The sequence below is a fragment of the Eretmochelys imbricata genome, chromosome 2, assembly GCF_965152235.1.
Source record: "Eretmochelys imbricata isolate rEreImb1 chromosome 2, rEreImb1.hap1, whole genome shotgun sequence".
Lineage (NCBI taxonomy): Eukaryota > Metazoa > Chordata > Testudines > Cheloniidae > Eretmochelys > Eretmochelys imbricata.
Genome location: NC_135573.1, coordinates 240,050,971 through 240,075,623, shown reverse-complemented (window position 1 = coordinate 240,075,623; position 24,653 = coordinate 240,050,971). Strand labels below are relative to the sequence as shown.

The following is a 24,653-nucleotide window of genomic DNA, read 5'->3' as shown; positions in this document are numbered from 1 at the left end:
TGCTGTATAATTAATTTTGCGGGTGTAAACTAATTAATGTGGTGGGATATAATTGGTTAAATAATCATGTTACAATATGTTAGGATTGGTTAGTTAAATTTCAGTAAAATGACTGGTTAAAGTATAGCTAAGCAGAACTCAAGTTTTACTATGTAGTCTGCAGTCAATCAGGAAGGGGGGGGGATGGGAACAGGGAATGGGGGTGGGGAAATTGGAATCATGTTTTGCTAAGGGGGGGGAATGGGAATAGGGACACAGGTAAGGCTCTGTGGTGTCAGAGCTGGGAAGGGGACACTAAGGAAGGAAACTGGAATCATGCTTGCTGGAAGTTCACCCCAATATACATCGAATTGTTTGCACCTTTGGGCTTTGGGTATTGTTGCTCTCTGTTCATGCGAGAAGGACCAGGGAAGTAAGCGGGTGAAAGAATAAGACCCTAACAGTCAGCAGCCCCCCAGTAGCTCCCACCACCCGCTCCCAGCGCCTCCCACCTACCGGCAGCCCTGCCAATCAGCCCCTCCCCTTCTCTCCCCGCACCTCTTGATCAGCTGTTTCGTGGTGTGCAGGAGGATCTGGGGAGGAGAGGGGAGGACTGAGGGCCCGGCAGGCTCAAGGGAGAGGGTGGGAAGGGGTGGTGAGGGGGCAGGGCCTATGGCAGAGCCTGGGGTTGAGCAGTGAGCACCCCCCGGCACATTGGAAAGTTGACGTCTGTAGCTCCAGCCCCAGAGTCGGTGCCTACACAAGGAGCCACATATTAACTTCTGAAGAGCCGCATGTGGCTCCGAAGGCACAGGTTGGCCACCCCAACTGTAAATAATACAGTTGTACCATCATTTTAGTAATATACAATGGACATTTTGAGATGACTTTACAAGTGACTCATTTGCATCATGTGTAGCCTCTGCAGTAGAAATTTACTAAATGTAATTTCATTCAAGAATATTTTTTATAATTGTGCATATAACAAATCACAACCCTTGACAAATAATCAGTAAGTCCGTAGCCAAAAAATTTCTCATACTTGCTGACAAGTCTCAAAATACAAAAAGGTTTTGGAAGGGTGAGGATATTACCGCCTTCCAGAACTCCAATATATAGCCATTTTGAGAAGTAGAACTAATGCAAATAGTGGCAGATTTTAGAGTTAGCACTCTGTTGAGATGAATACAGGCAGTTTATATCTCTCTTGTTTATAGCTGTTGACAGAAGATGACTGTACACCATCTGGTCATCTTCAGAAAAGTTAGAAACTTAACTTTTTTTTTATTTAAATAAAATCTTAAATTACACCAAAAAATGGGCAAATTTCATCCTACTTACCACCAGTAACTGCATTTAACAAAAATAAGTCAACAAATCAACTTTCTACTGTATTATCTATATTATACCTTACGAATTTTCTGAGATGTGGCTTCTGCCCTTGTAGACATTGCTGTTCCTTTTTTTGTCAGACAGGCAAGGAGTGCTGCTGGAGGATTTTGGCATCTAATCCTCCTCCTCCTGGCTCAAGTCCCCAGTTGTTTCCTGCCAGGAGGACAGCAGAGGTGCTCCAGCTTACCTCAGCCAGGCTATGATTCATCACAGAGCAGAAGCAGAAAAAGCCAGGCAAAAGAAGAAAGTTCTGCCTGCTTCAGCATACTGCACCAGTCCATAGTGTGGCCAGTCTGCATATTGTGACCATGCCCATGTTGACTTGCTGTAGCCAGCAGTGCGATTGTTACCAGGTGGGAACTAGATGAATGCACCATTCTTCCCAGCCCAGTAGAACTAATAACTGCCTCAGTGAAGCCAGCAAGGGGACAGTGAGGAGGATGAATTTCAAGTACAGATGCAGGAAAGAGATCTTTGTTTCCTCTTTTGCCCTCTTTCCATTCAATGGGGGCCCAGAGTTTACTTTAATGAGGCCTGTCCAGCCTTATTGCTTCGTCTTTGTGGGAATGCCCTTCTTATTCAATACCCATTCCTATAAAACCACCTAAGTGAGGGCCCTGATCTTCTGAACTTATAGCCACCTTCTCAGTTCTCTTCAGAGACTTTCTTGAGTCTACACTGGACAAAAATCTCTCAGCTCAGTTTAACAAATTCAGTCTGACTGGGAACTCTCCACCATCTCCCAAAATTTGGCCTATAGGAACCTCTCCAGGTGTCTTCTAGTGGCAAACAACATGACCCAAGACTCCATTCAGGTAAGAGCCAACATCCTGACTCCCTCAGTGCTACCTCACCCAGTTTTCTGGTTTCTTTCTTGGAGAGAGGACATGTCCTCACAGCTCTGACTCTTGGCTCTTAAGGGTCTATTCTAAGACTCCTTGATTTTACTCTCAACAGTTTTCAGAAAAAGAAGCCTCTCTCCTTACTCTATCAAGCCACTTGAGCAAGACTCCATTTCCTCTCCTTCCTCATCTTATCCTAACTTTGGGTAAAGGAGGACATAATAGGGCCTAAGTATTTTTCTCTTGCCTCAGAATTGCAGATCCTAGGAGGAAGGATTTCCTGCATGTCTGCTCCAGCATCAGACTGGATGCATAGATCCTTTGAGTAGTTCAGGAACACTACTTAATAGATATCTTCTACTTTCATCAGACTAGACGAGAGCTGAAGTAGCTGAAACTTTCTCCCATCTTCTCAAGATGGGGTCCATCACACCTTTCTCCCTAGACCTGATGGGCAAAGTGATCTACTCAAGATATTTTGTAGCCCACAAGAAGTCCAACTATTTGTGGTTATTCTAGATTTGAAATGGTTTAACAAATTCATAACCAATTAATGGTTTCATATAGAATTTGTGATTCATCCTGGCAATTCCAATGAAGAGGAATTCTTGGCACCCATTGACTTCAAGGGAGTGCAACTATGCATCACCGTAGCTCCAGATCAACTGACTGAGAACCTGAAGAAACTCAGACAGCTATGCTTCAGTGAATCATACTGTATTACTATTGGGCATGTCCTGGACCTTCTTCAGGATGATGGCAGTAATGTCAACTGCATAATCACTTATCTGGGTGACTTGCTCATATGAGTCCAGTTCCTCCAGGAGGCCAATGAGGTATTAAATAAATCTTTTTGCCCATTTGAAGATCTGGAGCTCATAATGAATCATAACAAAAGTTTCTTGATCCTTTCCCAAATGTTCATCCATCTGGAGCAGTGATAACCACAAATAACAGAAAAGCACTGCCATCTCCAGGAGGGATTAAAAAGCTGAAGATGCAGATCTGTGCCTGTCAGTATATGAGAGAGACACCTATCAGGAGTTACATGTGCCTTCTGGAGACCATGGTATCCTTTCAAGACCTGATGTCCTGGTGTCAGTGACTCTCAGCTCCTGCAATAGTTCCTTCTCCTGTTGCTTTAAACCACCAGTGAAATCAAACTGGAGGTCCCCATGTTAGTGAAGATATCTCTGACCTGGTGGCTGGACAGTTCTAAGTTCCTAAGAGTCCCTCCTGCACAATTTTCCTTTTCCCTGCAACTTCCCATCAATTCCAGTGCCAGCCTGAAGAGATGGAGCATCAACTCTCCCATCAGATTATTTCAGGGGACATGAATAAGTATGTTTCATATCAATATATTATAACTCTGGGCAGTCAGATGTTCTTTGAGGCAATCTACAAGGCAACATGTCCTGATGGGATTGGACAATATGGTTGCAGTAGTCTATTTGAATTGCCTATGAGAAACCAAGAACCAGCACCTCCTGAAGTAGACCATCCTACTGTATTACTAGGCAGAGAAAGACTATGGATCTCTGAAGGCACTTTGTATACCTCACTATCCACGCTGACTGGCTCAGCTGCACTTAGAACCACCCAGACAAATGGAAGTTCCATAAAGAAGTTTTCTAGTGGATAGCAATAGTTATGTTTGTCATCTCTGGATGTATGCATGTCCAATCTAAATGATCAACCCCTACTGCAGCAGATAGCTGGATTTGGAACTGCTGACTCCAGGATTCCTTTGTGATCAGCTGGTTGATGGCATGAGATTATGCCTTCCCTCTTCTCTACTCCTCATCATCTGCAAAGTCTTTAAGGCCAAGAGGGAGGAGTTGTCTGGTAATGGTAACCCTGCTTGGGATACTTCTGGGGTGGCTTGCAGACTTACTCCACCTGTTTTAAGGAAAAAGACTCATCCTTCTAGACAGAGATGACCTCCTGAACGTAGGTATAGTAGTGCATTCCAATCCCTGAATCTTCAAACTCAGGGCCTGGTTTGTGAAAATGCCCTCTTAAAAAGCCCCTCCTATGTATTATTGGAGCTGATCTGTCTTCTCCCTTTGGTCAGTTCCAGGAGAGAAAAAAGAAAGAAAAGGCTGAGGGGAAATCTACATTTCCTTCAGAGAAGATTTCCCTTCAGTGCCTCAGGGGTTTCTCAAGGTGGTCTCAGACTTACAATCTCAAGTGAAATCCCTAGGTTGACTGTGAAAACCATAGTCTGCTTTCAAAGCCCTCTGTTCCAACCCCTTTTGACCTTGATACCTTTTTAACCTCCTGTTATGGAAGGTGGCCATCTCCTCAGCTCATTGTGCAAAGCACAGTGAATGCCTTGGTAGCTTTGGCTTGTAACCCTCAATACCTCAGATTCCAAACAGAGAAAATAGCCTTCTGCAATTGTTCCAGCTTTCTCTTCAAGGCAACTTCCTTATTCCATCTCAGCCAAGAAACCGCTGTTCCTAATATTTGTCCTAATATTTGTTCAAATTCCAAAAAGGCACTCTGGCATTCTCTGGATGTCTGGAGATCTTTGAAGATTCACTCTCTTCATTCTTTCATGATTTCCCATCCTTATTCATATTTTTGTGGGCTCCCCATAAAAGGTGGAGAAATTTTAGATAATTCCTGTCATGCTCAGTTTCTGCATCCAGCTCTATTCCAAAGCCAACTTCTTCTACCAGAAGTAGCTTTATACTCATTAAGAATGGTGAGGTTTTCTTGGCCTTAGGCCAAACAAGCCTCTCTTGAGATACTTCATTAAGCTACAACCTAGCTCTCAGTTAATATCGTTTCAAGGCACTACCATCTGGAATTTACTGCCTCCACTGATGTGCCATTTTTGATGGGAAATGCTTATGAAGGTCTTTCAGAGTATCCGTAAGCCCCACTCGTTCCCCTTGTTGAGGGTAGCACACATGGGTATCTAATCAGTGTCTTCATCCTCTTGGCACCGCATCACTGCAGCCAGATCCTATAGTTTCCAGAACTCTCCCACCCTAAATTAGAGCACTGCTAAACAAATCTTGTGTCTGAACAGGCAGAAGCCACATCCCATAAAAACAAATTTTATCTTACTGTTTGTCGTCTGGGATACAATGTCAGTATAGACAGCCCCCCCGCCCCCCCCCCAACTTGTCTCATTGGGTGTGGCGACTCCTATAAATAGGGAATTAAAATTAGGATAAAATTGTCATAGTTTGAGAAGTTCTCAGTTAGGGAGCCGAGCCAGAGGATGACAAGTAAGCCCCAACATTTTCTCTGTCCAAACTGGTTTCCTGACTGACAAGAGGGACACGTAGTCTCTGCACTGGATTCACTACATCCATTCACTACATCAGCAGAGGATACTCACACCGTCTTGTCAACTGTTGGAGATGGGCTACGTCCACCTTGATTGCATTGGCCTTATTAGCACTACAAAAGTAATTTTTCTCCTTTGATATTCCCCCCTTCTTGTTAATTGTTGAGAATAGGTCACTTCCACCATAATTGAATTGGTCTCGTTAGCACTGACCCCCCCCCACACACACACACACTTGGTAAGGCAACTCCCATCTTTCATGTGCTGTAATATTTATACTGCTTACTGTATTTTTCACTTCATGCATCTGATGAAGTGGGTCTTAGCCCACAAAAGCTTATGCCCAAATAAATTGTTAGTCTCTAAGGTGCCACAAGGACTCCTTATTGCTTTTGCTGACAGTGAATAGTAATACAATATAATAGATGAAATACTGAAGTAAATTAGGGAATTAGTTTCTACTAAAACTAAGGTAGAGGCACACTATCAGTAAGATGCTAGCATGTATAAACAGAGCCCTGACCCTGTATATTCTGTGATTCCACTGCCACAAATCCATCTTTGTCACATAACTCATCTCCAAAACCAACCTTTTATTATTTAAAAAAATTGTTTTAGCATTTATGGTTACGAAAATAAGCTTCAAAATAGGAATTGCACATAAATCCAGTAGTATCTTTGAGTCTGCAGACAACCTGAAACAATAATTTTGAGAGATGTAAGTTGCCTCTCACTCTTCTGTAAGATATGAACCCTGAAGCCTACTGGTATTAAATAAAATGTAAGTACTTAATCTATTTCACTGCTGATCTTTTTAGTAGAAAAATCTTGCTAAGGATTATTCCAGAAAAGCAAACTATCTCCCATGTTTTCTTGGGTCCTCAAAGTCCTAACAGTCTCCACCCCAGCTATCAAAAAAAATCCAGCTTCTGCACCATCACCAACTTCTACATATAGTTCCAGACTGTCAGTACAAAACAACCAAACATTTGCATATAGGAACAGAATACATGAAAACAAAGTAATATAAACTGAATATAAGAGGCTACTGTACTGACTGTATTATTCATTTTCATATTTAATTAAAGAGCTCTCTTTTCACTTAAGCAAAGCTTTCTTTCCTTGCCATAGTACAAGACCATGCCTACACTACCACTTATGTCAGCAAAACTTACGTTGCTCAAGTGTGTGGGGAAAAAACACACATCCCTGTGCGACATAAGTTTCGCCAGCATAAGCACTCATGTGCACAACACTATGTCAGTGGGAGAGCTTCTCCCGCCGACATAGCTAATGCAACTTGTTGAGGTAGTTTGATTGTGTCAACAGGAGAGCTCTCTCCTGTCAGCATAGAGCGATTACATGAGCGATCTTACAGCGACGCAGCTGCATCAATACAGCTGTGCTGCTGTAAGTTCGCTAATGTGCCTTAGGTCTGACAGGGTTTTGTGTACACACTAGACCATACTTATTGTATATCCATGCAGATAATGGCGTCCTTAGAATTCTTTTGGAGTACAGCATGCAGTTCTGCTTTCCTAGTTTGAAAACTGGTATGGAGGTGCTAAAAAAGGTGCTGGGGAGGGCTGCAATGGAGATTTGGAGATGGCACAGTCTCTTCCACAAGGACAGATTTCAGGAGTTCTGTAAAGATGTTCAGCCTTGAGATAAGGAGACCGATGTGGCTCAGTCATGGCCTATAAACTGTTTAAAGGGGGGTCCTCTCTGGAAAGAGACTAAATATGGCATTGTGGGGTTCCATGTTTATATATCAAATATGCTCAATTTACAAGAAGAAGAATATTTTATCTGTCAGCCCTGCAAACACAGCCGGCGATCTGAGAATCCCACAAGTTGTCATTTATCTTTTTGTGTATTGCCAGAATTAAAGATTCAGCAGGCCAAATTAGATTTTCAATTACATCTCAGTTACTCCCCACTTCAATCTGGAATAATACAAGTGAGCACATGATCTGAAACGGGGAAAAAATACAGAATCCAAAAGCATTACGGGTAAAAAAAATGTGTAAAGATGAGTTTTATGTACATACTTTAGGGCAGGGGCGGGCAAACTTTTTGGCCCGAGGGCCGCATCGGGTTTCTGAAATTGTATGGAGGGCCAGTTAGGGGAGGCTGTGCCTCCCCGAACAGCCAGGCCAGGCCTGACCTGGCCTGGCCCCCACCCCCATCCGAGCGCCGCCCCTCCCCCTGCTTCTTGGCCCCTGATGGCCCCCCCTCCGGGATTCCTGCCCCATTCAACACCCCTGTCCCCTGACTGCTCGCACACCCAGAAAGGGATTAAAAGTGGAAAATACCAAGGGCATGCTTTAATACCTCTGTTCATAATATAAAACTATTATGAATTCTAGAACTGAAACTAAGAACTCATGCTGAAGAACTCAACCCTAACCCTAAGCAAATGTGGCGACTGGGGGAAAACAGATTCAAAATCTGATCTTTTGGTGACTGGACCAGCAGATAAATTCAGATCAGAATTAAAATATATAAAATTTGGTCAAGGAGCGAGAAACCAGTCATCCAGCATACTGATCAGAAAAGGGATTGGGAGTTATTGTGGAAGATTCATTAAAATCTTCAGCCAAGTACAGAGCAGCAGTAAAAGGCAAAATTGGTGGGCTGTATTTTTTTTTTTTAATTATGTGTAGTGGGAGAAACAATATGCAAAACAAATGATATTGTATTGAGCACTTGTTAGATCCCATCAATATTGCTGTGTTTATGGTATTATGAACAAACTTCAGAAAGTGTATCACACCTCAGAGAGAGAGAGAGAGAGTAGCAAAGTTGATAACAGGTCTGAATAACTTAAGTTTTGATGGAAGACTGAGCAAGTTGGGTTATTAAAGGAGATGATGGACTAAAGTATAGGGCTGACTGTGAGCAGATCTAAGTTCCAGTCCTGACTCTACCACGCACTTCTGTGCGATCATGGACAAGTCTCTTACCCATCTGTAAAAATTGCAGATAATACTTCACTACCTCACACGGAAGTTGTGAAGATGAGATCAATGCTTGCAAAGCACGTAGAGATTCTCCAATGGAAGGAAGAATACAAATGCAAAGTTGCTTATAGTCATTGGAAAAGAAAATAATAAAGTTATTAAATAGAAGTTTTCTAAATTACGAAAGAGATCAAAAAAGTCAAAATAAAGAAAAGGCTTTTTTAACCCCATGAAAAGAATTAACAGAACCCAACCCATCTACAATTAAGAAAGTGCAAGTAAATAGAGAACTGCTTAATCCAAAGGATAAATTTATGGAATAAATTACTAGGGAAGATGTCTAAAGCAATGAGTTCAAGAAATACCTAAAATTGGTATTTGGAGGAGAGGATTGAGGAGTATGGCAATAAAGCAGAAAGTCCATTAATCATGGTTTACCACTTTCCAATTCTTGGAAATCTTTCCTGAATCTAGTGATTTGTTTGGTCTCAAAAATCTGGTGACGATACAGTAATGTTGAGGCCTTTGCCTACATTCTCAGTTGTTCTTATAATCTCTGCAACAGCCATTCTTAGCATTAGGACTGCTTTCTCAGTTACTATTCTTTCATACTCATTAATTCAAAAACTTGTTAATTCAAATACTAAATAAACAATAAGTATGAAGTTTATGCATCACAGAATGTTCAAAACAAATCTTCATACATCAAATACATGTTTGGGTGAACTGAAAGTGGTAAAAAGTCCATCTCTGGTTGCAAGGGGGAAAAAGGAATCAGACGTTGTGTATAAGATCATTATCCTTTTATTAAAAGGGGAATGAGCCAGCCGTGCCTTCTGTATGATTCCTTCTGCTGTGGGGACAAATAGACCACCAGCATTTCCCCTGAGATCCTAGCCATTGCTGGAAGGTCAGAATGCTGCCAGTGGCCTTGCCTACTCCTCAAGATACTTTCAATTACTTATGGATTAAGAAATAGGTCAACAGTGGCTCTACCCCACTCTCTCCTGGAACAGAGCCCAATGGCATAAACTGCCAGGTGTAGCTCATGTTCTTAAGATCCTACTTTGCAATAAACTGATTATTCTGAGCTTATTTTAAGACAATTTGCCTCAGGATGCTGGGTTTTACTGCTGGGTATGTATGATTATGACTCAATCAATTTACAAAGTAGGATTACTTTACTAAAACAAACACACAATACCCTCTTTTACTTGTTTGGAAAAATATGTTGCCTGTGACCTTTCACATAATATTACTTATGGGAAAAAATGTTGCCTATGACCCCTTTCAGCCTTGGTGCTGAAACTAAAGAAAATATCGTATATTTTTTAAAATGTTCTTTAAAGATATGTAATCAACACAAAACAAAATAATAAATCTTCAATTTATACAGTGTACTTCAGAAGTGTAATTTTTTGGTTAAAGGTTATAAACATTTAACATACACATATGATAAAAAGAAATTTGCCTTAAGTCTGAAGCATATATAGCTTCCATTTTCTTCTTTTCAGTGTTTTTGTGCAATAGTATTGATATATTGTGAGATTATTCACCTCAACTATTTAATTTCTGCCTATTTTTTGTTAGCATTATCTAATGTGCAGTACAATAGTTTAGCTGTATTGTGATACGCTGTAAAATGTAGCTTTAATTGGAAAAATCATGAATTGTAATTGGACAATAGTTACTTAGAAATGGCCACTGATGGCTAGTTTTTAAAGCTTTGGGTTTTATTTGGGGAAATTAATATTTTATGTCTCTCCTCTACAGTCCTGTGAGACAATCCATTTCAACAACGCTGCTGATTTCACAAGCATTTCTAGTAAACTATTGCTTATTAGAATAGCAGCCAACTTAATTTCTTACTTTGTTGGAAAGATTCTATTGGGATTTTAATATTTAACACTCCTGAGCCTCTCATTATTTTGTAAGGCTGTTATACCTGCTCTGCATTTCTGAAAAGCGTAAAGCAGTTTTAGCATTAAAATGATTATATCCTTACCTATTGAATGTTAAGTAATGATAATGAGATGTAGAGAGATTTATAATCTAAGATTTTCTACAGAAAAAATGCCTTCAGAAAAACCTTTTTTCTTCCTTTACACACACACACACACACACACACACACACACTCTCTCTCTCTCTCTCTCTCTCTCTCTCTCTCTCTTCCTCCCCCCCCCTTTTTAAAATCAATTTCCAGACGCATAGCCAGTTTACTCTCCAATATGCTAGGAAGTTTTATGACACACTAATACATATGTGTTCACTACACTGACAAACACTAATTTCAGTTGTAAAGGACAAACAACTTTTCTTGTCATTTTCTGAGACAAGAGTTGAAGACAGAAATATGTCAGACTAACTTCTATGATTGTATGTAAGATTCTATCCCTATTTAAGGGATAGGCTCTCATAGCAGCCCAAGACATGATTATATTCATTTAATTTATTTGCACTAAAGCAAAATAAATAAATAGTGCATAAGAGTACTAAAGCTCTCTGTGAGGGAAATTATTTTCTTCCTATGGTAGAGCAAGGCTATGAGGTATTGAATTTATGGCTGAAAAACAGGGAAGTAGTGATTTAGCACACAGTCAACTACTGTGTTAATCAACTTAAAACCAAAGACTGTAGAATAGAATCAACTTTCAGATGATTTTAGACCTTTTCATTTTCTTAGAACAGATCAGCAACAACTGCATTTAAGCTCAATCTACAGAAATGACATCCACAGGATGAAATTCACTGGGAGTTGCACCTGCTTGTCCCATGGCTGAAACCATTATGCTTCAAAGCTTATTCCTACTTATTCAAAGCTTATTCCTGAAGTGCACATTTTCAGACTAGCTACTGGAAGCTGTTCCTCCAGTGGACAGTGAAAACTTCCATTAGTTTTCATCAGGAAACTTCTATCAGCTCTCTACTACTGTCATTCTGTCCAGTTCAAACGCCAATACTGGAGAACGAGGTTTCATTTTTTCTTGCATTTTAAAGCATTCATTAAAGAATGACTAAAAGCAACCTTTCTGTTTATTCTATCCTTAATGTCTCTGGCTTTTTTACCTCAACTGATATGATGTATACACTGTTTACTACATTTTTAAAATCTGTTATCAGTTGCACCTTTGACTTTTTATCAGAGCAAATCAAGAAAACTCGCTGTCTGTCATGCCTCTGAAGTATACTTATCCCGTCAGTGTCTCAGAATTGTTATTTATTTACCAAGTGACCCATATTTCACAGTTCAAATCTTTGTCCTCTATAACTGCAACACAAAGACATTGAGGTGGTGGAGACTTTCAATTTCAGATGGATATGGCATGGGCAACAAATATGCATCATCTTTCATTTTTAATCAAAAAGGTCTTTGCAGATGAGAAAGTGTAGTGCTAAAAGAAACCACCATGCAGACCAAAGAGCTTTGCTTCTAGAAAAATATGCCAGGAACTTAATTTTCCAAACAGAGAGAACTCTATACCATGATTAGCTCTTTTTAAAAGTACAACAGTGATTTTTGGACCTCCTAAAAATACCATTCAAAGACAATGAAAGCCCTTGAATAAATACATAAATAGTTATGTATAGAATAGTCCCTACTTCAAAGACAAATGAAAACCAAGCACTTATACTTTAAATATCACATTCTCTATTCACTTCTGTTATTCCTTTGCCGAACAAAACAAGCTACGTGGTGTAATGGGATCAGATGTTTCCATTTCCTTTGCAGTTTTTACTTTAGCTTATCAATAAACAAGTAGGCAAAAGATAAGGATAAACTTTTATCCCTTTTGTATGATAATTTAATTAGACATCTTGAATTTCTAAGTGAAACAGCTGCAGATGTTCACATTTTTTTGAAGTACACCTGAATTAATGATGGGGGGTGAGGGGGGGGTGTCTATTTTCTGCTACAGTTAAAGACAGGATAAAAGGATAGATGGGTCAAATATCTGTATCAGTATGGCAATTCCTATTTTACCTACATCGAAGACCCCAGAAATGGCAACATTTGAAATGTTGTCATATATTATCACTGAACCTCAAACAACCTCTACTGTAAGTGCTGCCTCTGAATGGTTTTTCATACATTTCCATGCTGTAATCTGCTCAGAGCAGAAATCCTGAATTTCAGTACACGTCACCTAATTTTGTGATCTTTGTTTGTTTTTCCAGTATCAGTATTATCATGTAAGTTATAGTTTAAAAGATTGACATTCAGCAAATGGTTTACAGTAACTTGAGGATTAATACAGTTTTCATCTGTTTGCAGCAGAAAATAACTTTCCTGGGATATGTCTATTGTTGGGAAAATGAACAGCTAGCCCCAAGAATTTTAGGCAAAAAGCTTTTAACCAACCAAGTACCCTGTTTGTGCCCAAGTGGTATATCAATATTGCGTACACTTGTGTAAACTGCAAGGTTTAGGCACAAGGGTTAAACAAGAACTATTAGTGTTTAACTCTGAATATCCTTCTTTTTTAAAGAATGGCATATCATTTAAATTTAGCTTTTTATTATTTAAATTTCCTCTCCTGACACTGATGAGAGAAAAAGGTTACATTTTATTGGTGTACCTTCTGGTTAATTGCCTGATATCTGTTTCAGTACATGCTCTAGTACTGACAAATGCCAACGTACTCTGAAGGTACATAGTACCGATAGCAGTACTGCAGTACATAATACATAATTCACAGTTAACAGTAAAATTTGGAAGACAAACTTTGCATGCACAATAGCTGAGACTTGTGTACTTATAATTTATACTGCAAATTTATAAACTCCTGTGCATTGGAAAATCTTAGATTTTTAAATAAGAATAAGAAAGCATTTCTATTTACTGAATGAATATTAATGCTTAATTTATAAAAGTTAGGGTAAAAAGCTATTTACATTTTTAACACTTCACTGAAATATCTAGTGAAAGTACAAATTAATATCATATTTTCCATTTCACTCTAACATTTGAATATCTCATATAAATAAGAGACCATATCTCAGTCATTAATAACTGTCCCTTTCTTGGTATTTCCACAAATATTCTTTTACCTTTCAGTAACACATGTAACATAATTACCTCTCCCAGGGATGTTGTGAAGATTAATTACAGTGTGTAAAGCACTTTGAGAGCCTGGGCTGGAAGGTAGCCCAGTGTCCAACCACAGGACTGAAACTTTGCTAGCAACAACTACATTTAGCAAGGTTTCAACCAACATAGAGGAATTCTTAAATCTAACCCATTATGATGATGATAGGGTCAAAACAATGTCTTTATCTGGGTCAAAAACAGCACCTCCAATTATTAAAACTGAAAGAATTTTAAAAAATTAATTTTATTTCCACTATTTATGTATTTGTATATCAAAAGCAGCTGCTTACCTATCACGTCACTCCAAAAAAAATAAACAGGTCAATTTTATCTTCTGGATCTCATGCACTAACACAGTGCCACAATATTTGCCTTTAAAACACTGGAGAGGACTGTTTAAATTCAAACAAAACATGAACTGGTATATTAAAATATTTTCATGATTTTATTTAATATTATAAACACACACAACTTATAGACCTCAATCCTGTACTGAGAACTGAATTGTGAATGGGACTCTGCCTGGGTAAAGGGGTCCACCTATATAGTTCTTGGATCAGTTTTAAATTTTGGCCCAAAAGAATATCTTTACATGAATAAATTGATGTTGTAGGGTTCTTAAAATAGACAGTAGTTGCACCTTCAACTCTAGTTAATGAAGGGTTAGGAAAATTGACATTCCAGGAGCTGCTGTGTCACAAATTGGGGCAATTTGAATGTGAGATTTCACTGTCAGTAGCTTCGCTGTACAAGATACCTTCGCTGTACAAGAAAAGTCAAGCATGTTAACCCAATTAAGTAAACACATATAAAACCCTAATATAAACAAGTTTAAACTAGATTAATAAACTCCAAAAACAAAAGAGACCATTGCAATCACCTAATATGCTATAGAACTTCCCAAAAATAATTTCTAGAGCATATGTTAGAAAAATATCCAATGATAAATTACTGGCTCTGTTAAAAATGTACACTTTATTTCCATTCTGAATTTGTCTAGCTTCAACATCCAGCCATTGGATTGTATGTTATGCCACTAGTTCTCAAAACTTTTTGTACTGGCAACCCCTTTCAAACAGCAAGTCTCTGAGTGCAACTCCCCTTATAAATTAAAAACACATTTTTTATATTTAACAGTATTTTAAATGCTAAATTTATAACCCTATTGTTTAAAATGAACTTACATTTTTTCACCCCTTTAAGACTAAAAAATTTTTATTGAATTATTGTTATAAGCATAGTAAATATTTTTTTTTTAAAATAACTTGTTTAATACTGGGGAGGGCATGAAGAAACTTTGTCAATATCACTTTTCACAGCAGACTTAATATCGCATTGCCACCCTTACTTCTGCATGGCAGCTCTGAATGCAGCACCACTGCCAGCAGCAGCGCAGAAGGATGGCAACGGAGCGCTAAGTCTGATGTGAAAAGTGATATTTGTAAATCACTTTTCACATCTTTCCAGCTCTGAAGGCAGCACCACGTCCAGCAGTAGCACGCTGCCTTCAAAAGTTAGGTGGCTGGAGAGCAGCAGCAGCTGCTGGCTGGATGCCTAGCTCTGACGGCAGCAGCACAGAACTGCAGAAGTGAAGGTGGCAATGCCATATCATGCCACCCTTATTTCTGCATTACATTTGACCTTTTCGCTGGGAGGGGTGGCTCAGGGGAAGAGCAGGGCTAAGGAAAAATTTTTGATGGGTATAGCCCCTGCAAGTCCCCCTAGCTCCGCCTCTGCCTGAGTGTCTAACTGTTAAATTATAAATTACTTTTTATTGGCCAATATGTGTTCTGAGTGATCTGTGGTTTAATGCAGCTCTTCAGCGCTGAACAATCAAGCTTAGCTCTAATGTTGTTGTCTCAGTCCCATCTTTTTAGTCTCAAGACAATAAACTGCGTGCATAATACTACAATCCCCGTAGTCCAGTTTCCTTAAAATAGTGATAATACAAATATATATTTTGTTTAGAAACAAAAATTCCTGCATTATATGTTTACAATACTTTTTGAAGTAAGTACACTACACTGTGACGGAAAGGTGTGTGTAATTTTCTAAAACACTGAATTTAAATTATATATTTTATAGCTGTTGCGCTCTGTTTTGTGCATGTACTCGTGACTCCCATATAATAACCTTGTGAGCCCCAATTTGAGAACGCCTATGTTAGACCTTTCACTTCTAGATTGAAGAGCCCATTATTAAATATTTTTTTCAGGTGTTGGTATTTACAAACTGTAATTGTCACCCCTTAATCTTCTCTTTGTTAATCTAAATATATAGAGTCAAGGAGCTCGCTCACTATAAGGCATGTTTTCTAATTCTTTAATCATTCTTGTGGCTATTCTCTGAACCTTCACCAATTTTTCACTATCCTTCTTGAATTGTGGACACCAGAACTGGGCACAGTATTCCAGCAGCGGTCACACCAGTACCAAATACAGAGGTAAAATCTTACTCCTGGGGAGATTCTGCACCACTGCATGCATGCACATTTCATGTGCTGTGCCTATTTTTAATTTTTTTTCCCAGAAAATAGCTACTGCTAAAAAGTTGCTGCAGTTCTGCCTTTTGCCTATTAAAGGGCACTGTGGTGCTAGAACACTGCAGCCACACCTGGCAAGCCCGAGCCAGGATAGGTAACTCTGTGCCTTCTTCACAGAGCCGGTCAGGGGATAAGAGGACAGAGACAGCATGGGGGGTCAGACAGGGGCTCCTAAGAGCTAGTGATGGAGGACAGACTGGGGCAGGGGCTGAATGGGAGTGGAGGCGCAAGGCCACATGGGCAGAGAGGGAGAGGGTGCAGAGCTATAGGGGAGAAGAGGGACAGCTGAGTGGGGGCACAGAGATACATGGGGACAGGGGGTGTAGGGACTCATGGAGATAAGGGGAGGGGGCTGGCAGAGGAGATGCAGGGAGACATGAACAGAGGGGAGGGGGTGCAGGGCAACAGGGGGGAAGGAGGATGGCTGAGTGGGGACACAGAGACACATGGGGACAGGGGCAGATGTGCCTGACTGAATGGTAGAGGCTAGGGTCAGCCAGGGTCTACATGGGGACGCTCCCTAACAATCCCTTCCTGCCCCCAACAAAGAACCTGTTCCATACTTTTCCCACGCATACCCAACAACCCTTCAGGTTCATACCTGTGCTCCTTTCCAGCATTACTTCCCTCTCCCTCAGATTCTCTATTACCCCTGAATCCCCCAAGCCTTTGCATTCTGAGGGGTGTGGGAAATACAGTTCTGTACTGTAGCTTAAATGAATTATTACTCAGAGTTCTGTATTATTATTACTCAGAGTCCCCCCTGTTGCCCTGCACCCCTTCCCCTCTTTCATGTCTCCTCTGCCAGCCCCCTCCCCTTATCGCCATGTGTCCCTGCACCCCCTGTCCCCATGTATCTCTGTGCCCCCACTCAGCTGTCCCTCTTCTCCCCTATAGCTCTGCACCCTCTCCCTCTCTGCCCATGTGGCCTTGCACCTCCACTCCCATTCAGCCCCTGCCCTAGTCTGTCCTCCATCACTAGCTCTTAGGAGCCCCTGTCTGATCCCCCATGCTGTCTGTGTCCTCTTATCCCCTGACCGGCTCTGTGAAGAAGGCAGGCTCTTTCTCTTACCTATCCTGCCTGGGACTTACCAGGTCTAGACTGTTCTCAGTGGTAGCAGATGACAGAACAAGGAGTAATGGCCTCAAGTTGCAGTGGGGGAGGTTTAGGTTGTATATTAGGAAAAACTTTTTCACTAGGAGGGTGGTGAAACACTGGAATGCGTTACCTAGGGAGGTGGTGGAATCTCCTTCCTAAGAAGTTTTTAAGGTCTGGCTTGGCAAAGCCCTGGCTGGGATGATTTAGTTGGGGATTGGTCCTGCTTTGAGAAGGGGGTTGGACTAGATGACCTCCTGAGGTCCCTTCCAACCCTGATATTCTGTGATTCTATGATTAAGTAAGGAATGCCTAGTAACAAATCTATTTGTCAAAAAACTTTTCCTGGATCTTTTTTATTAGCTGTATTGTTAGACTTATTAGCTGACAGTTATGTTGAAATAAATTACCAAAATAATTGAAACTGGTGTGATTATATTGTGTTTATTTTGACAAAATATGCAGAATTTTAAAATATTGTGTGCAGAATTTTAAATTTTTTGGTGCAGAATTCCCCCCAGGAGTTATAATCTCTCTACTCCTACTAGGGATTCCCCTTTTTGCATCCAAGGATGGCAGTAAGCCTTTTGGCAATAACATCACATCAGAGTTCATGTTCAGCTGACTATCCACCACAACCCCCAAATCTCTTTCAGAGTCACTGTTTCCCAGGATTAACTCCCCCCATCCGAGAGTATGGCCTACATTCTTTGTTCCTAGATGTATATTTTTACATTTAGCCATTTTAAAATGCATATTGTTTGCTTGTGTCCAGCTTGCCAAGTGATCCAGATTACTATGAATGGCCTGTCGTCTTCATTATTTACCACTTCCCCAATTTTTGTGTCCTCTGCAAACTGTATCAATGACTATTTTGTTTTCTTCTGGGTCATTAATAGAAATGTTAAATAGTACAAGGCCAAGAACCAGTTCCTGCAGGATCCCTCTAGAAACATACCCACTTGATGATGATTCCCTGTTTACAATGACATTTTGAGACCGATCAGTTAACCAGCTTTTAATCCATTTAATGTCTGCCATATTAATATTTTTCTTATTTTTAATCAAAATCATATAGTACCAAATCAAATGCCTTACAGAATTCTAAGACTATTACATCAACACTATTACCTTTATCAACCCAATTTATAATCTTATCACAAAAAGATATCTAGTTAGTTTGACAGGATTTATTTCCCCACAAACCCATTTGATTGGCATTAATTATATTACCCTCTTAATACTTTATTGATCAAGTCCTGTATCAACTGCTCCATTATCTTGCCCAGGATCAGTTTCAGACTGACAGGTCCCTAATTACCCGGGTCATCTCACTTACACTTTTAAATACTGGCACATTAGTTTTCTTCCAGTCTTCTGGAACTTCCCCAGTGTCCCAAGACTTATTGAAAATCAACATGAACAGTCCAGTGAACTTCTCAGCCAGCTCTTTTAAGTCTTAGATACAAGTTATCTAGACCTGCAGATTTAAAAATGTCTAACTTTTTAGTAGCTACTAGTTAGTGTTCTTTTGAGATACTAATGCAGTGGTTCTCAATTCATTTATACAATGTGTTACCTGGGACATAGGGACCGGGTGGCAGGACAGTGGCAGCCCGGACCCCGGCCACTCACAGGGCCGGCCAGCTGCCTGCCTTGGACCCCTGCCATGAGGGCAGGGCAGCCTTTGGGACGCAGCTGAGCTGGGCCACAGCTGTGTGCTAACTGGGCTGCAGGTTGAGAACCACTGTACTAATGGAATGGAAAGTGTTATCTCATATGACTACATATGTTTTTCCCAACTATAGAACAGAAATATTATGGAATACAATTATTGTTGATAATTCTACCATTTCCATCTAGTAATGGACCAATACTGTTGTTCGGAGTCTTTGTTCCTAATAGACTTTAAAAACTCCTTATCGTCCTTAACTCTGCTGGCCATAGATATCTCCTTATGTCCCTTTGCTTTCCTTGTCAATTTTTCTAGTTCCTAGTTTCTGATTTATATTGATTACTATCAACTTCCCCTTCCTTCCATTTGTATATTCTTATATATAAAATATTTTTTTTACAGCAGCCTTCACTCCCCTGCTACACCAGATTTTTTTTTAACCAGTATGGCCTTCTTCCTCAATTGTAGCTAGTAAAGTATTCTTAACCAATCATCATTCACTTTTTTCTGATTAAATTCTTCCTCCTAGATAATCTGGCTCATAACTGTTTTCAGCATTGTGAAATTAGTCCTTCCCAAGCATCAAGTGTATATGCCACTACTGTGGACTTCATTCTGTTTAAAACTTAAACTGCTGTACATTTTGGTTCTTTGAAGTTTTTCTTTTTCCAGAAAAAAAGTTGTTTTTTTAACCTAGAAATATAAGGAATGTTAACTTTTGTCTTCCCTGCTCTTCTTGGGGACATCTTGTGTGACTCAAATGTGGTTTAGCAGCTCAGCCTTTCATTAGGTTATAAAGTGTTTGGGCCAAGGATCATCTGTTTGGTATCAAGGTTTACAGTAGCCGACTGGAATACTACCCTCAGACTACTAATCATGAAGTGTTAAACTCTTAACAAAACCAGAATTTCAAGAGTTAGAGTCACAGGAACAAACAGAAAAAAGTTTTAAACAGTCCCAGTGCCAATCTCTTCCTTTCTCTATGGCTGAGGTTTCAGTTCTATGGATTCTGATGTCACAAACCCCTTGAGACGGGCTGCCAGGGACCTCAACAGCAGCAGGTCTTGGGGAGGGAAACTACCCTTAGAAGACAACCACTTCCCTGCCCAGGCTGCTTCACGCATCGGCCTAAGCCAGGGCGGTCGCCTGTGTTGCTTGTCTTTACAACTGGCTCCCAGGTAGTCTGTCTCCCCCGGCCCTGCAGGGAGTGAAGGGTCTTGCGTGGTCCTACCCCATTAATGAGGGGGCCTGTCCCCCTGCCTGCCCCTCAGTGAATGAGAAGGCCCGTAGCTAGCCCCCGACTCCACACCACGGGGCCTCTGTCCCAGCGACTGAGGGTGAATGGCCCTCTCCTCACGCTGAGGCGCGGATACAGCCTGTCCCGCCCTGAAACGGGAATCTCTCGGACACCTGCCTCTGAGCATCCCTCTCGGCCCATTTGAGCTCTCCCGCTCTCTCGTGCCCGCGCTCCCAGGGCCCGCGCCGCGCGCCCCCTGCCTCGGGCGGCGCTGTGCCCGCGCCCCTGCGCGATGCAGTGTGGGAATGGCTGTGGCGCTGGGGTTGGCTGAAAGAGGCGGCCAGTCGAGGTTTAATGTCCGCCATGTTGGCCGTGGCGTATTGAGCAGAGCCGGAGCGGCAGAGAAGAGAAGCCAGCGCCTAGCCCAGCCGCGCCAGCCGGCGCCGCCGGGCCCCGCGTCGGAGTGCGCCCCGCCCCGCTGGGGGAGCCCCGGTCCCTCCATGAGAGCGCTCGGCGGGGTCCGGCTCTCAGCTCGGAGCGCTCTCACTGCCGCCCCCCCCTCCCCAGTCGGAGCCGCCATCGCTGCCTAACATGAGCAAACTGTCGTTCCGGGCCCGGGCGCTGGACGCGTCCAAGCCACTGCCCGTCTTCCGCTGCGAGGATCTGCCCGACCTGGCCGAATATGCCTCCATCAACCGGGCTGTGCCGCAGATGCCCACGGGCATGGAGAAGGAAGAGGAGTCGGTACGTGAGACCCCCCCCCGCGGCCGGGTTCCTCCATCCCCCCGCACCCGACCCGGGGCCCCCACCTTCGCCTCTGCGCAAGCACAAAATGGCCGCCATCTTCTCCCCGCTCTCCCCGCCCGCGGGGATAGGGGACTGGAGAGGGAGGGTGCCGAGACCAAATCATCCCCCTCGTCCCCTACCAAGTATTTCCCGTGGACCCCGCCACCCCGAACCCGGCCGCCGCGGCGGCTGGCAGGGCCTTTCCCAGGCCTCGAAAGGCACAAAGGGGGTCACGTGACGCAGCGGGCGGCCGCCATTTTGTTGTCTCTGGTTCTTGGGCTGGGCCTTGTGCGGCAGCGCGCGCTGGTACCTGGGGAGGCTGCAGCGCTCTCCCGCTGCCACACGGTGGCGGTGTCGAGTTATATGCTGCGGTAGGGGGAGCGCGGCATAGGCTATGGGTGTTGTGAGGAAGCTGTGGCTAATGCACATGGTGGGTCTGTTCTCCTGCATGTGCGGGCCACGGCTGAGATCATGGCAGAGCAGCCCACCTAGGACTTCTGTGCGGCTTGACTGTACCTATGGGCTCAGGAGCGTGATCAGCGCTGTGGATCCACAGTGAAGGTTGCAGCCAGGCTTATACCTCTGTCCATGGGCTGTTGAGTCACTGGGAGGGACGACACGTGCTGTTACATATGCCCGCTTTTAACTATAAACTAGACATAAATTGACTTCGTTGTACCTTTAATTCCTGAAAATGCTATGAGCTCATTTTAGGGCAGGGGGAAAATAAGCATAAGATGGCAAGGTAGTGAGATTTGGGGGTTATAAGTCTGCTCCTTGCTAATAGGATCTTTGTTGTAAGAAGGGTTTTCAGTCTAATGACGACTTCCCCTTAATAAGTTATGTAAATATAAGAATTTAAACTTTTTGTCAGGCTTATGTTAATACTTGCACATGATGTGTAATCACAGAAATACCTTCAGGCACATGGTGATCAGGAATAGTGCATACACGAATCAGATAAAGGAATAACGGTTGTTACAATTCAGACACACTGGCTGCTATTTTTCTACAAAATTGTTAAAAGGTAATCTGAGTTTGGAAGTTTAAATCTCCACCACTTTCTGCTTCTTTCTGCTGTTTTACTGAAGATTTAAATTTTCATTGGAAGACCGTCCCTTCAAGCCCCTTTGCTTAAAGGATTGTCAACTTAAAAACAATTTGAATTTTTTTTTACCTGCCATAGCAATACTGTACCTGAAGAGACTGTGGGAAGGTAGTCTCTTTTTCAGTTTTAGTTTGTGCACATGACAGCTCTTGTCACACTCGTTGTTTTCCTAGCATAGTCAGTTCTTCTCTTTTCTATTGCTGTACAAAACCTCTATAGAAACAGGGAACATGTTTAAAAATGTGACCTTTTAAAACCACAAGTATTGGTAAAGGGAGGAAAGTTAGGGTGCAAGTGTGGCACTTACCTTATGCTAACTTTTTTTTTTAATTTACTAGATTTCAGGTTGATAGTACTGTTTTTAAAGTGGTTGGGTTAAGACAGTTAAGCTCCGACCTGCATTCCTATAGATACTAAAAGTGAAGCTTGTTACATTTCTCTAAATCTAAGGAATGCATTCCTTGGTTTTAAGGTACAGCCTTCTACACGTGCTACAGTGTACAGACAATTTTACAAACCATGTGGAATTTCACGTAACAATTTTGTATTTGATATTTCCTAATCCATCCAAAAATTATCTATCTGTGTCCTGTATTGTGTTTGTGCTGTAAATCATCTTTTAAGTTGTATTTTGGAGTTTGAGGATTTATACTATACTTAACATTTATGTAACATATCTAGAACTTGTACGAACATTAACTACTGTAATTATTCAACAAAGCATGTTTTGCTGAACTGTAATAAACATGGGGAAAAAAACTGAGACTAGATGACTCAAAATTGAGTTGAATGAGATTAACTTTTGTCCAATAAGAATGTTTTAGGTACTGTATGCTGGTACAGTACAGAGACCTGTTTTGAATACAAACTTTTCATCTTTTGATATGTTGGGTATAGTACTTTATTTCCAATTCCATTACATTTTAAAGTAAAGAAACAGTTTTGTTATGCCTATCATAATAGTATCCTATCTGTATTTTAATTAAAAGTAATATATTACCATATAACTTTTGTCTTTGTTTTATTTCTGCTATAGGCTTGTAGAGGTGAGTCTTTTGGGGTGAAAACTATACCAGCATGAGTAGCCTTTTCTTTCTAGCTAAGGCAAGGTTGATAGTCACTGTCACAGGTTTTGGGCAAAGGAAGAGGGTTTGCTAATATGAAAAATCTGATTATGCTTAGATTTTTTGCAAATAAAGCTTTAAAAACAAGTGTGACTAACAAAATAGTTAGCCAGACAGCTTTAATTCAAGTTAAATTTGCATATGCCTTTTCTCTGATAAAGTAACAAACTGAAGAATATTCACTTGCCAGCGGAAAACTCTTATCTTGTTAAACCATCTAAAATTACTTCAGGAATTGTATAATGTCTTAGTTAAGGACAAACACTTTTTCTTCTTAAATCACTATGCTCGGATTTGCTACTCAATTTTTTTTTCTGTAGCCATTTTTCTCCATTCCAGAATGTGCTGGTGTTCAATATAAGAAAACATGTGCGATGGCAATTAAAATCAGATCAGTGGAGTGCTCCATTAGTTCTCAAAATGTCATGTAATATTTTGGGGGGCGGGGGAAAGGAGTAGGAGTTAACATATGTAGTAATAGGTCAGCTCACTTAGTGTATATTCTGTGACACTGTGAATCCAATTAATGATTTGAATGTCCAATTCTTTAGACTCTACAAAAGAGGACATAGTTCAGTAGTGTGTGGTTCTTAAATTTTTTTTAAGAAACTTTCTTTACAATAAACTACTGTGATCAGGCACCTACAGCAGCCTGCTAATAGTGTTTAAATACAACTTCAAGTTTTACATAACATCAAGCATGTATTCATTTAAATTTAGATTTAAAAGAGCTATGCTTGGGCTAAATATCTTGCCACGAGATTTAAACTACTACTTTAGCATTGTGTATAAAAGGATACATATTTTATTTCCCCTTCATCTCATCTTTCTACCCCTCCCCTTCCCAAAAAGAAGAACCAGTATGGAAAATAACACAGCTTTAGTAGTAGAATGGGAATCTTCAGATGAGTAAAAATGCTGAAAGCATGAGGCCAAACCTTACTGAACTTCTTGTATCTAGCTCTAAAACACCCTTTTCGTAGATGTTTTAGCTATTATTTAAAACAAATTTGGCAGCCAAAGGTCTTAAGATGTTAATCCATTTACCTAGTATTACACTTCTTCTCTCTAATAAGACAAGACTTCAGATGTGATGTTGGCTCTGAGAGGTAAAGATCTTACAGTAGAAAGCTCTTTATCTTACATAATACCAGGAGATAAATAACTTTTGAAGTAGTCCTCATGGTTGGCTTGGTTTAGGCCCCAATTTCCAATCCTGCTTAGAAATGGGAATCTCACTGCTAAGCAAATTATCAAGTGCCTTAATTAACCTAAGGAAATTCCCAGGAAGAGGAGTGCAGATCTTCATTAAGATCATAAATAAATTGCTAGTTTTTAAAAGTCCAAAATTTGAAAACTACCAATTATCTTCACCCATACCACACTAAATTATCATACAGCCAAAAAACCTAAAAAACATCCTGTTCTCAAATAAAACCATCATTTTATTGCATTAGTGATTGGAAACAGACAACTGACCTAAGTGGATATATAGTGTAGCTAATATTGCAACAA

General features: G+C 40.9%; 1 protein-coding gene across 4 annotated transcripts in view; it reads left to right on the top strand.

The window, feature by feature from the left end:
* The window catches only part of EPC1 (enhancer of polycomb 1), a 108,541-nt gene that overhangs the window by 4,325 nt on the left and 79,563 nt on the right, over nt 1–24,653 (top strand). Inside the window, exon 1 of one of the 4 annotated variants that reach the window (XR_013344954.1) lies at nt 20,380–20,864. The exons of 1 other annotated variant lie outside the window; for it this stretch is intronic. Coding sequence is in view for 2 of the 3 variants with exons in the window: in XM_077808285.1 (XP_077664411.1) it covers nt 20,712–20,864 (153 nt within the window). In the remaining variant the exon portion in view is untranslated. Of the gene's footprint in view, nt 1–20,379; nt 20,865–24,653 lie in introns of those variants that run through there. 2 more of the 4 variants (XM_077808285.1, XM_077808286.1) reach the window with 2 other exon arrangements.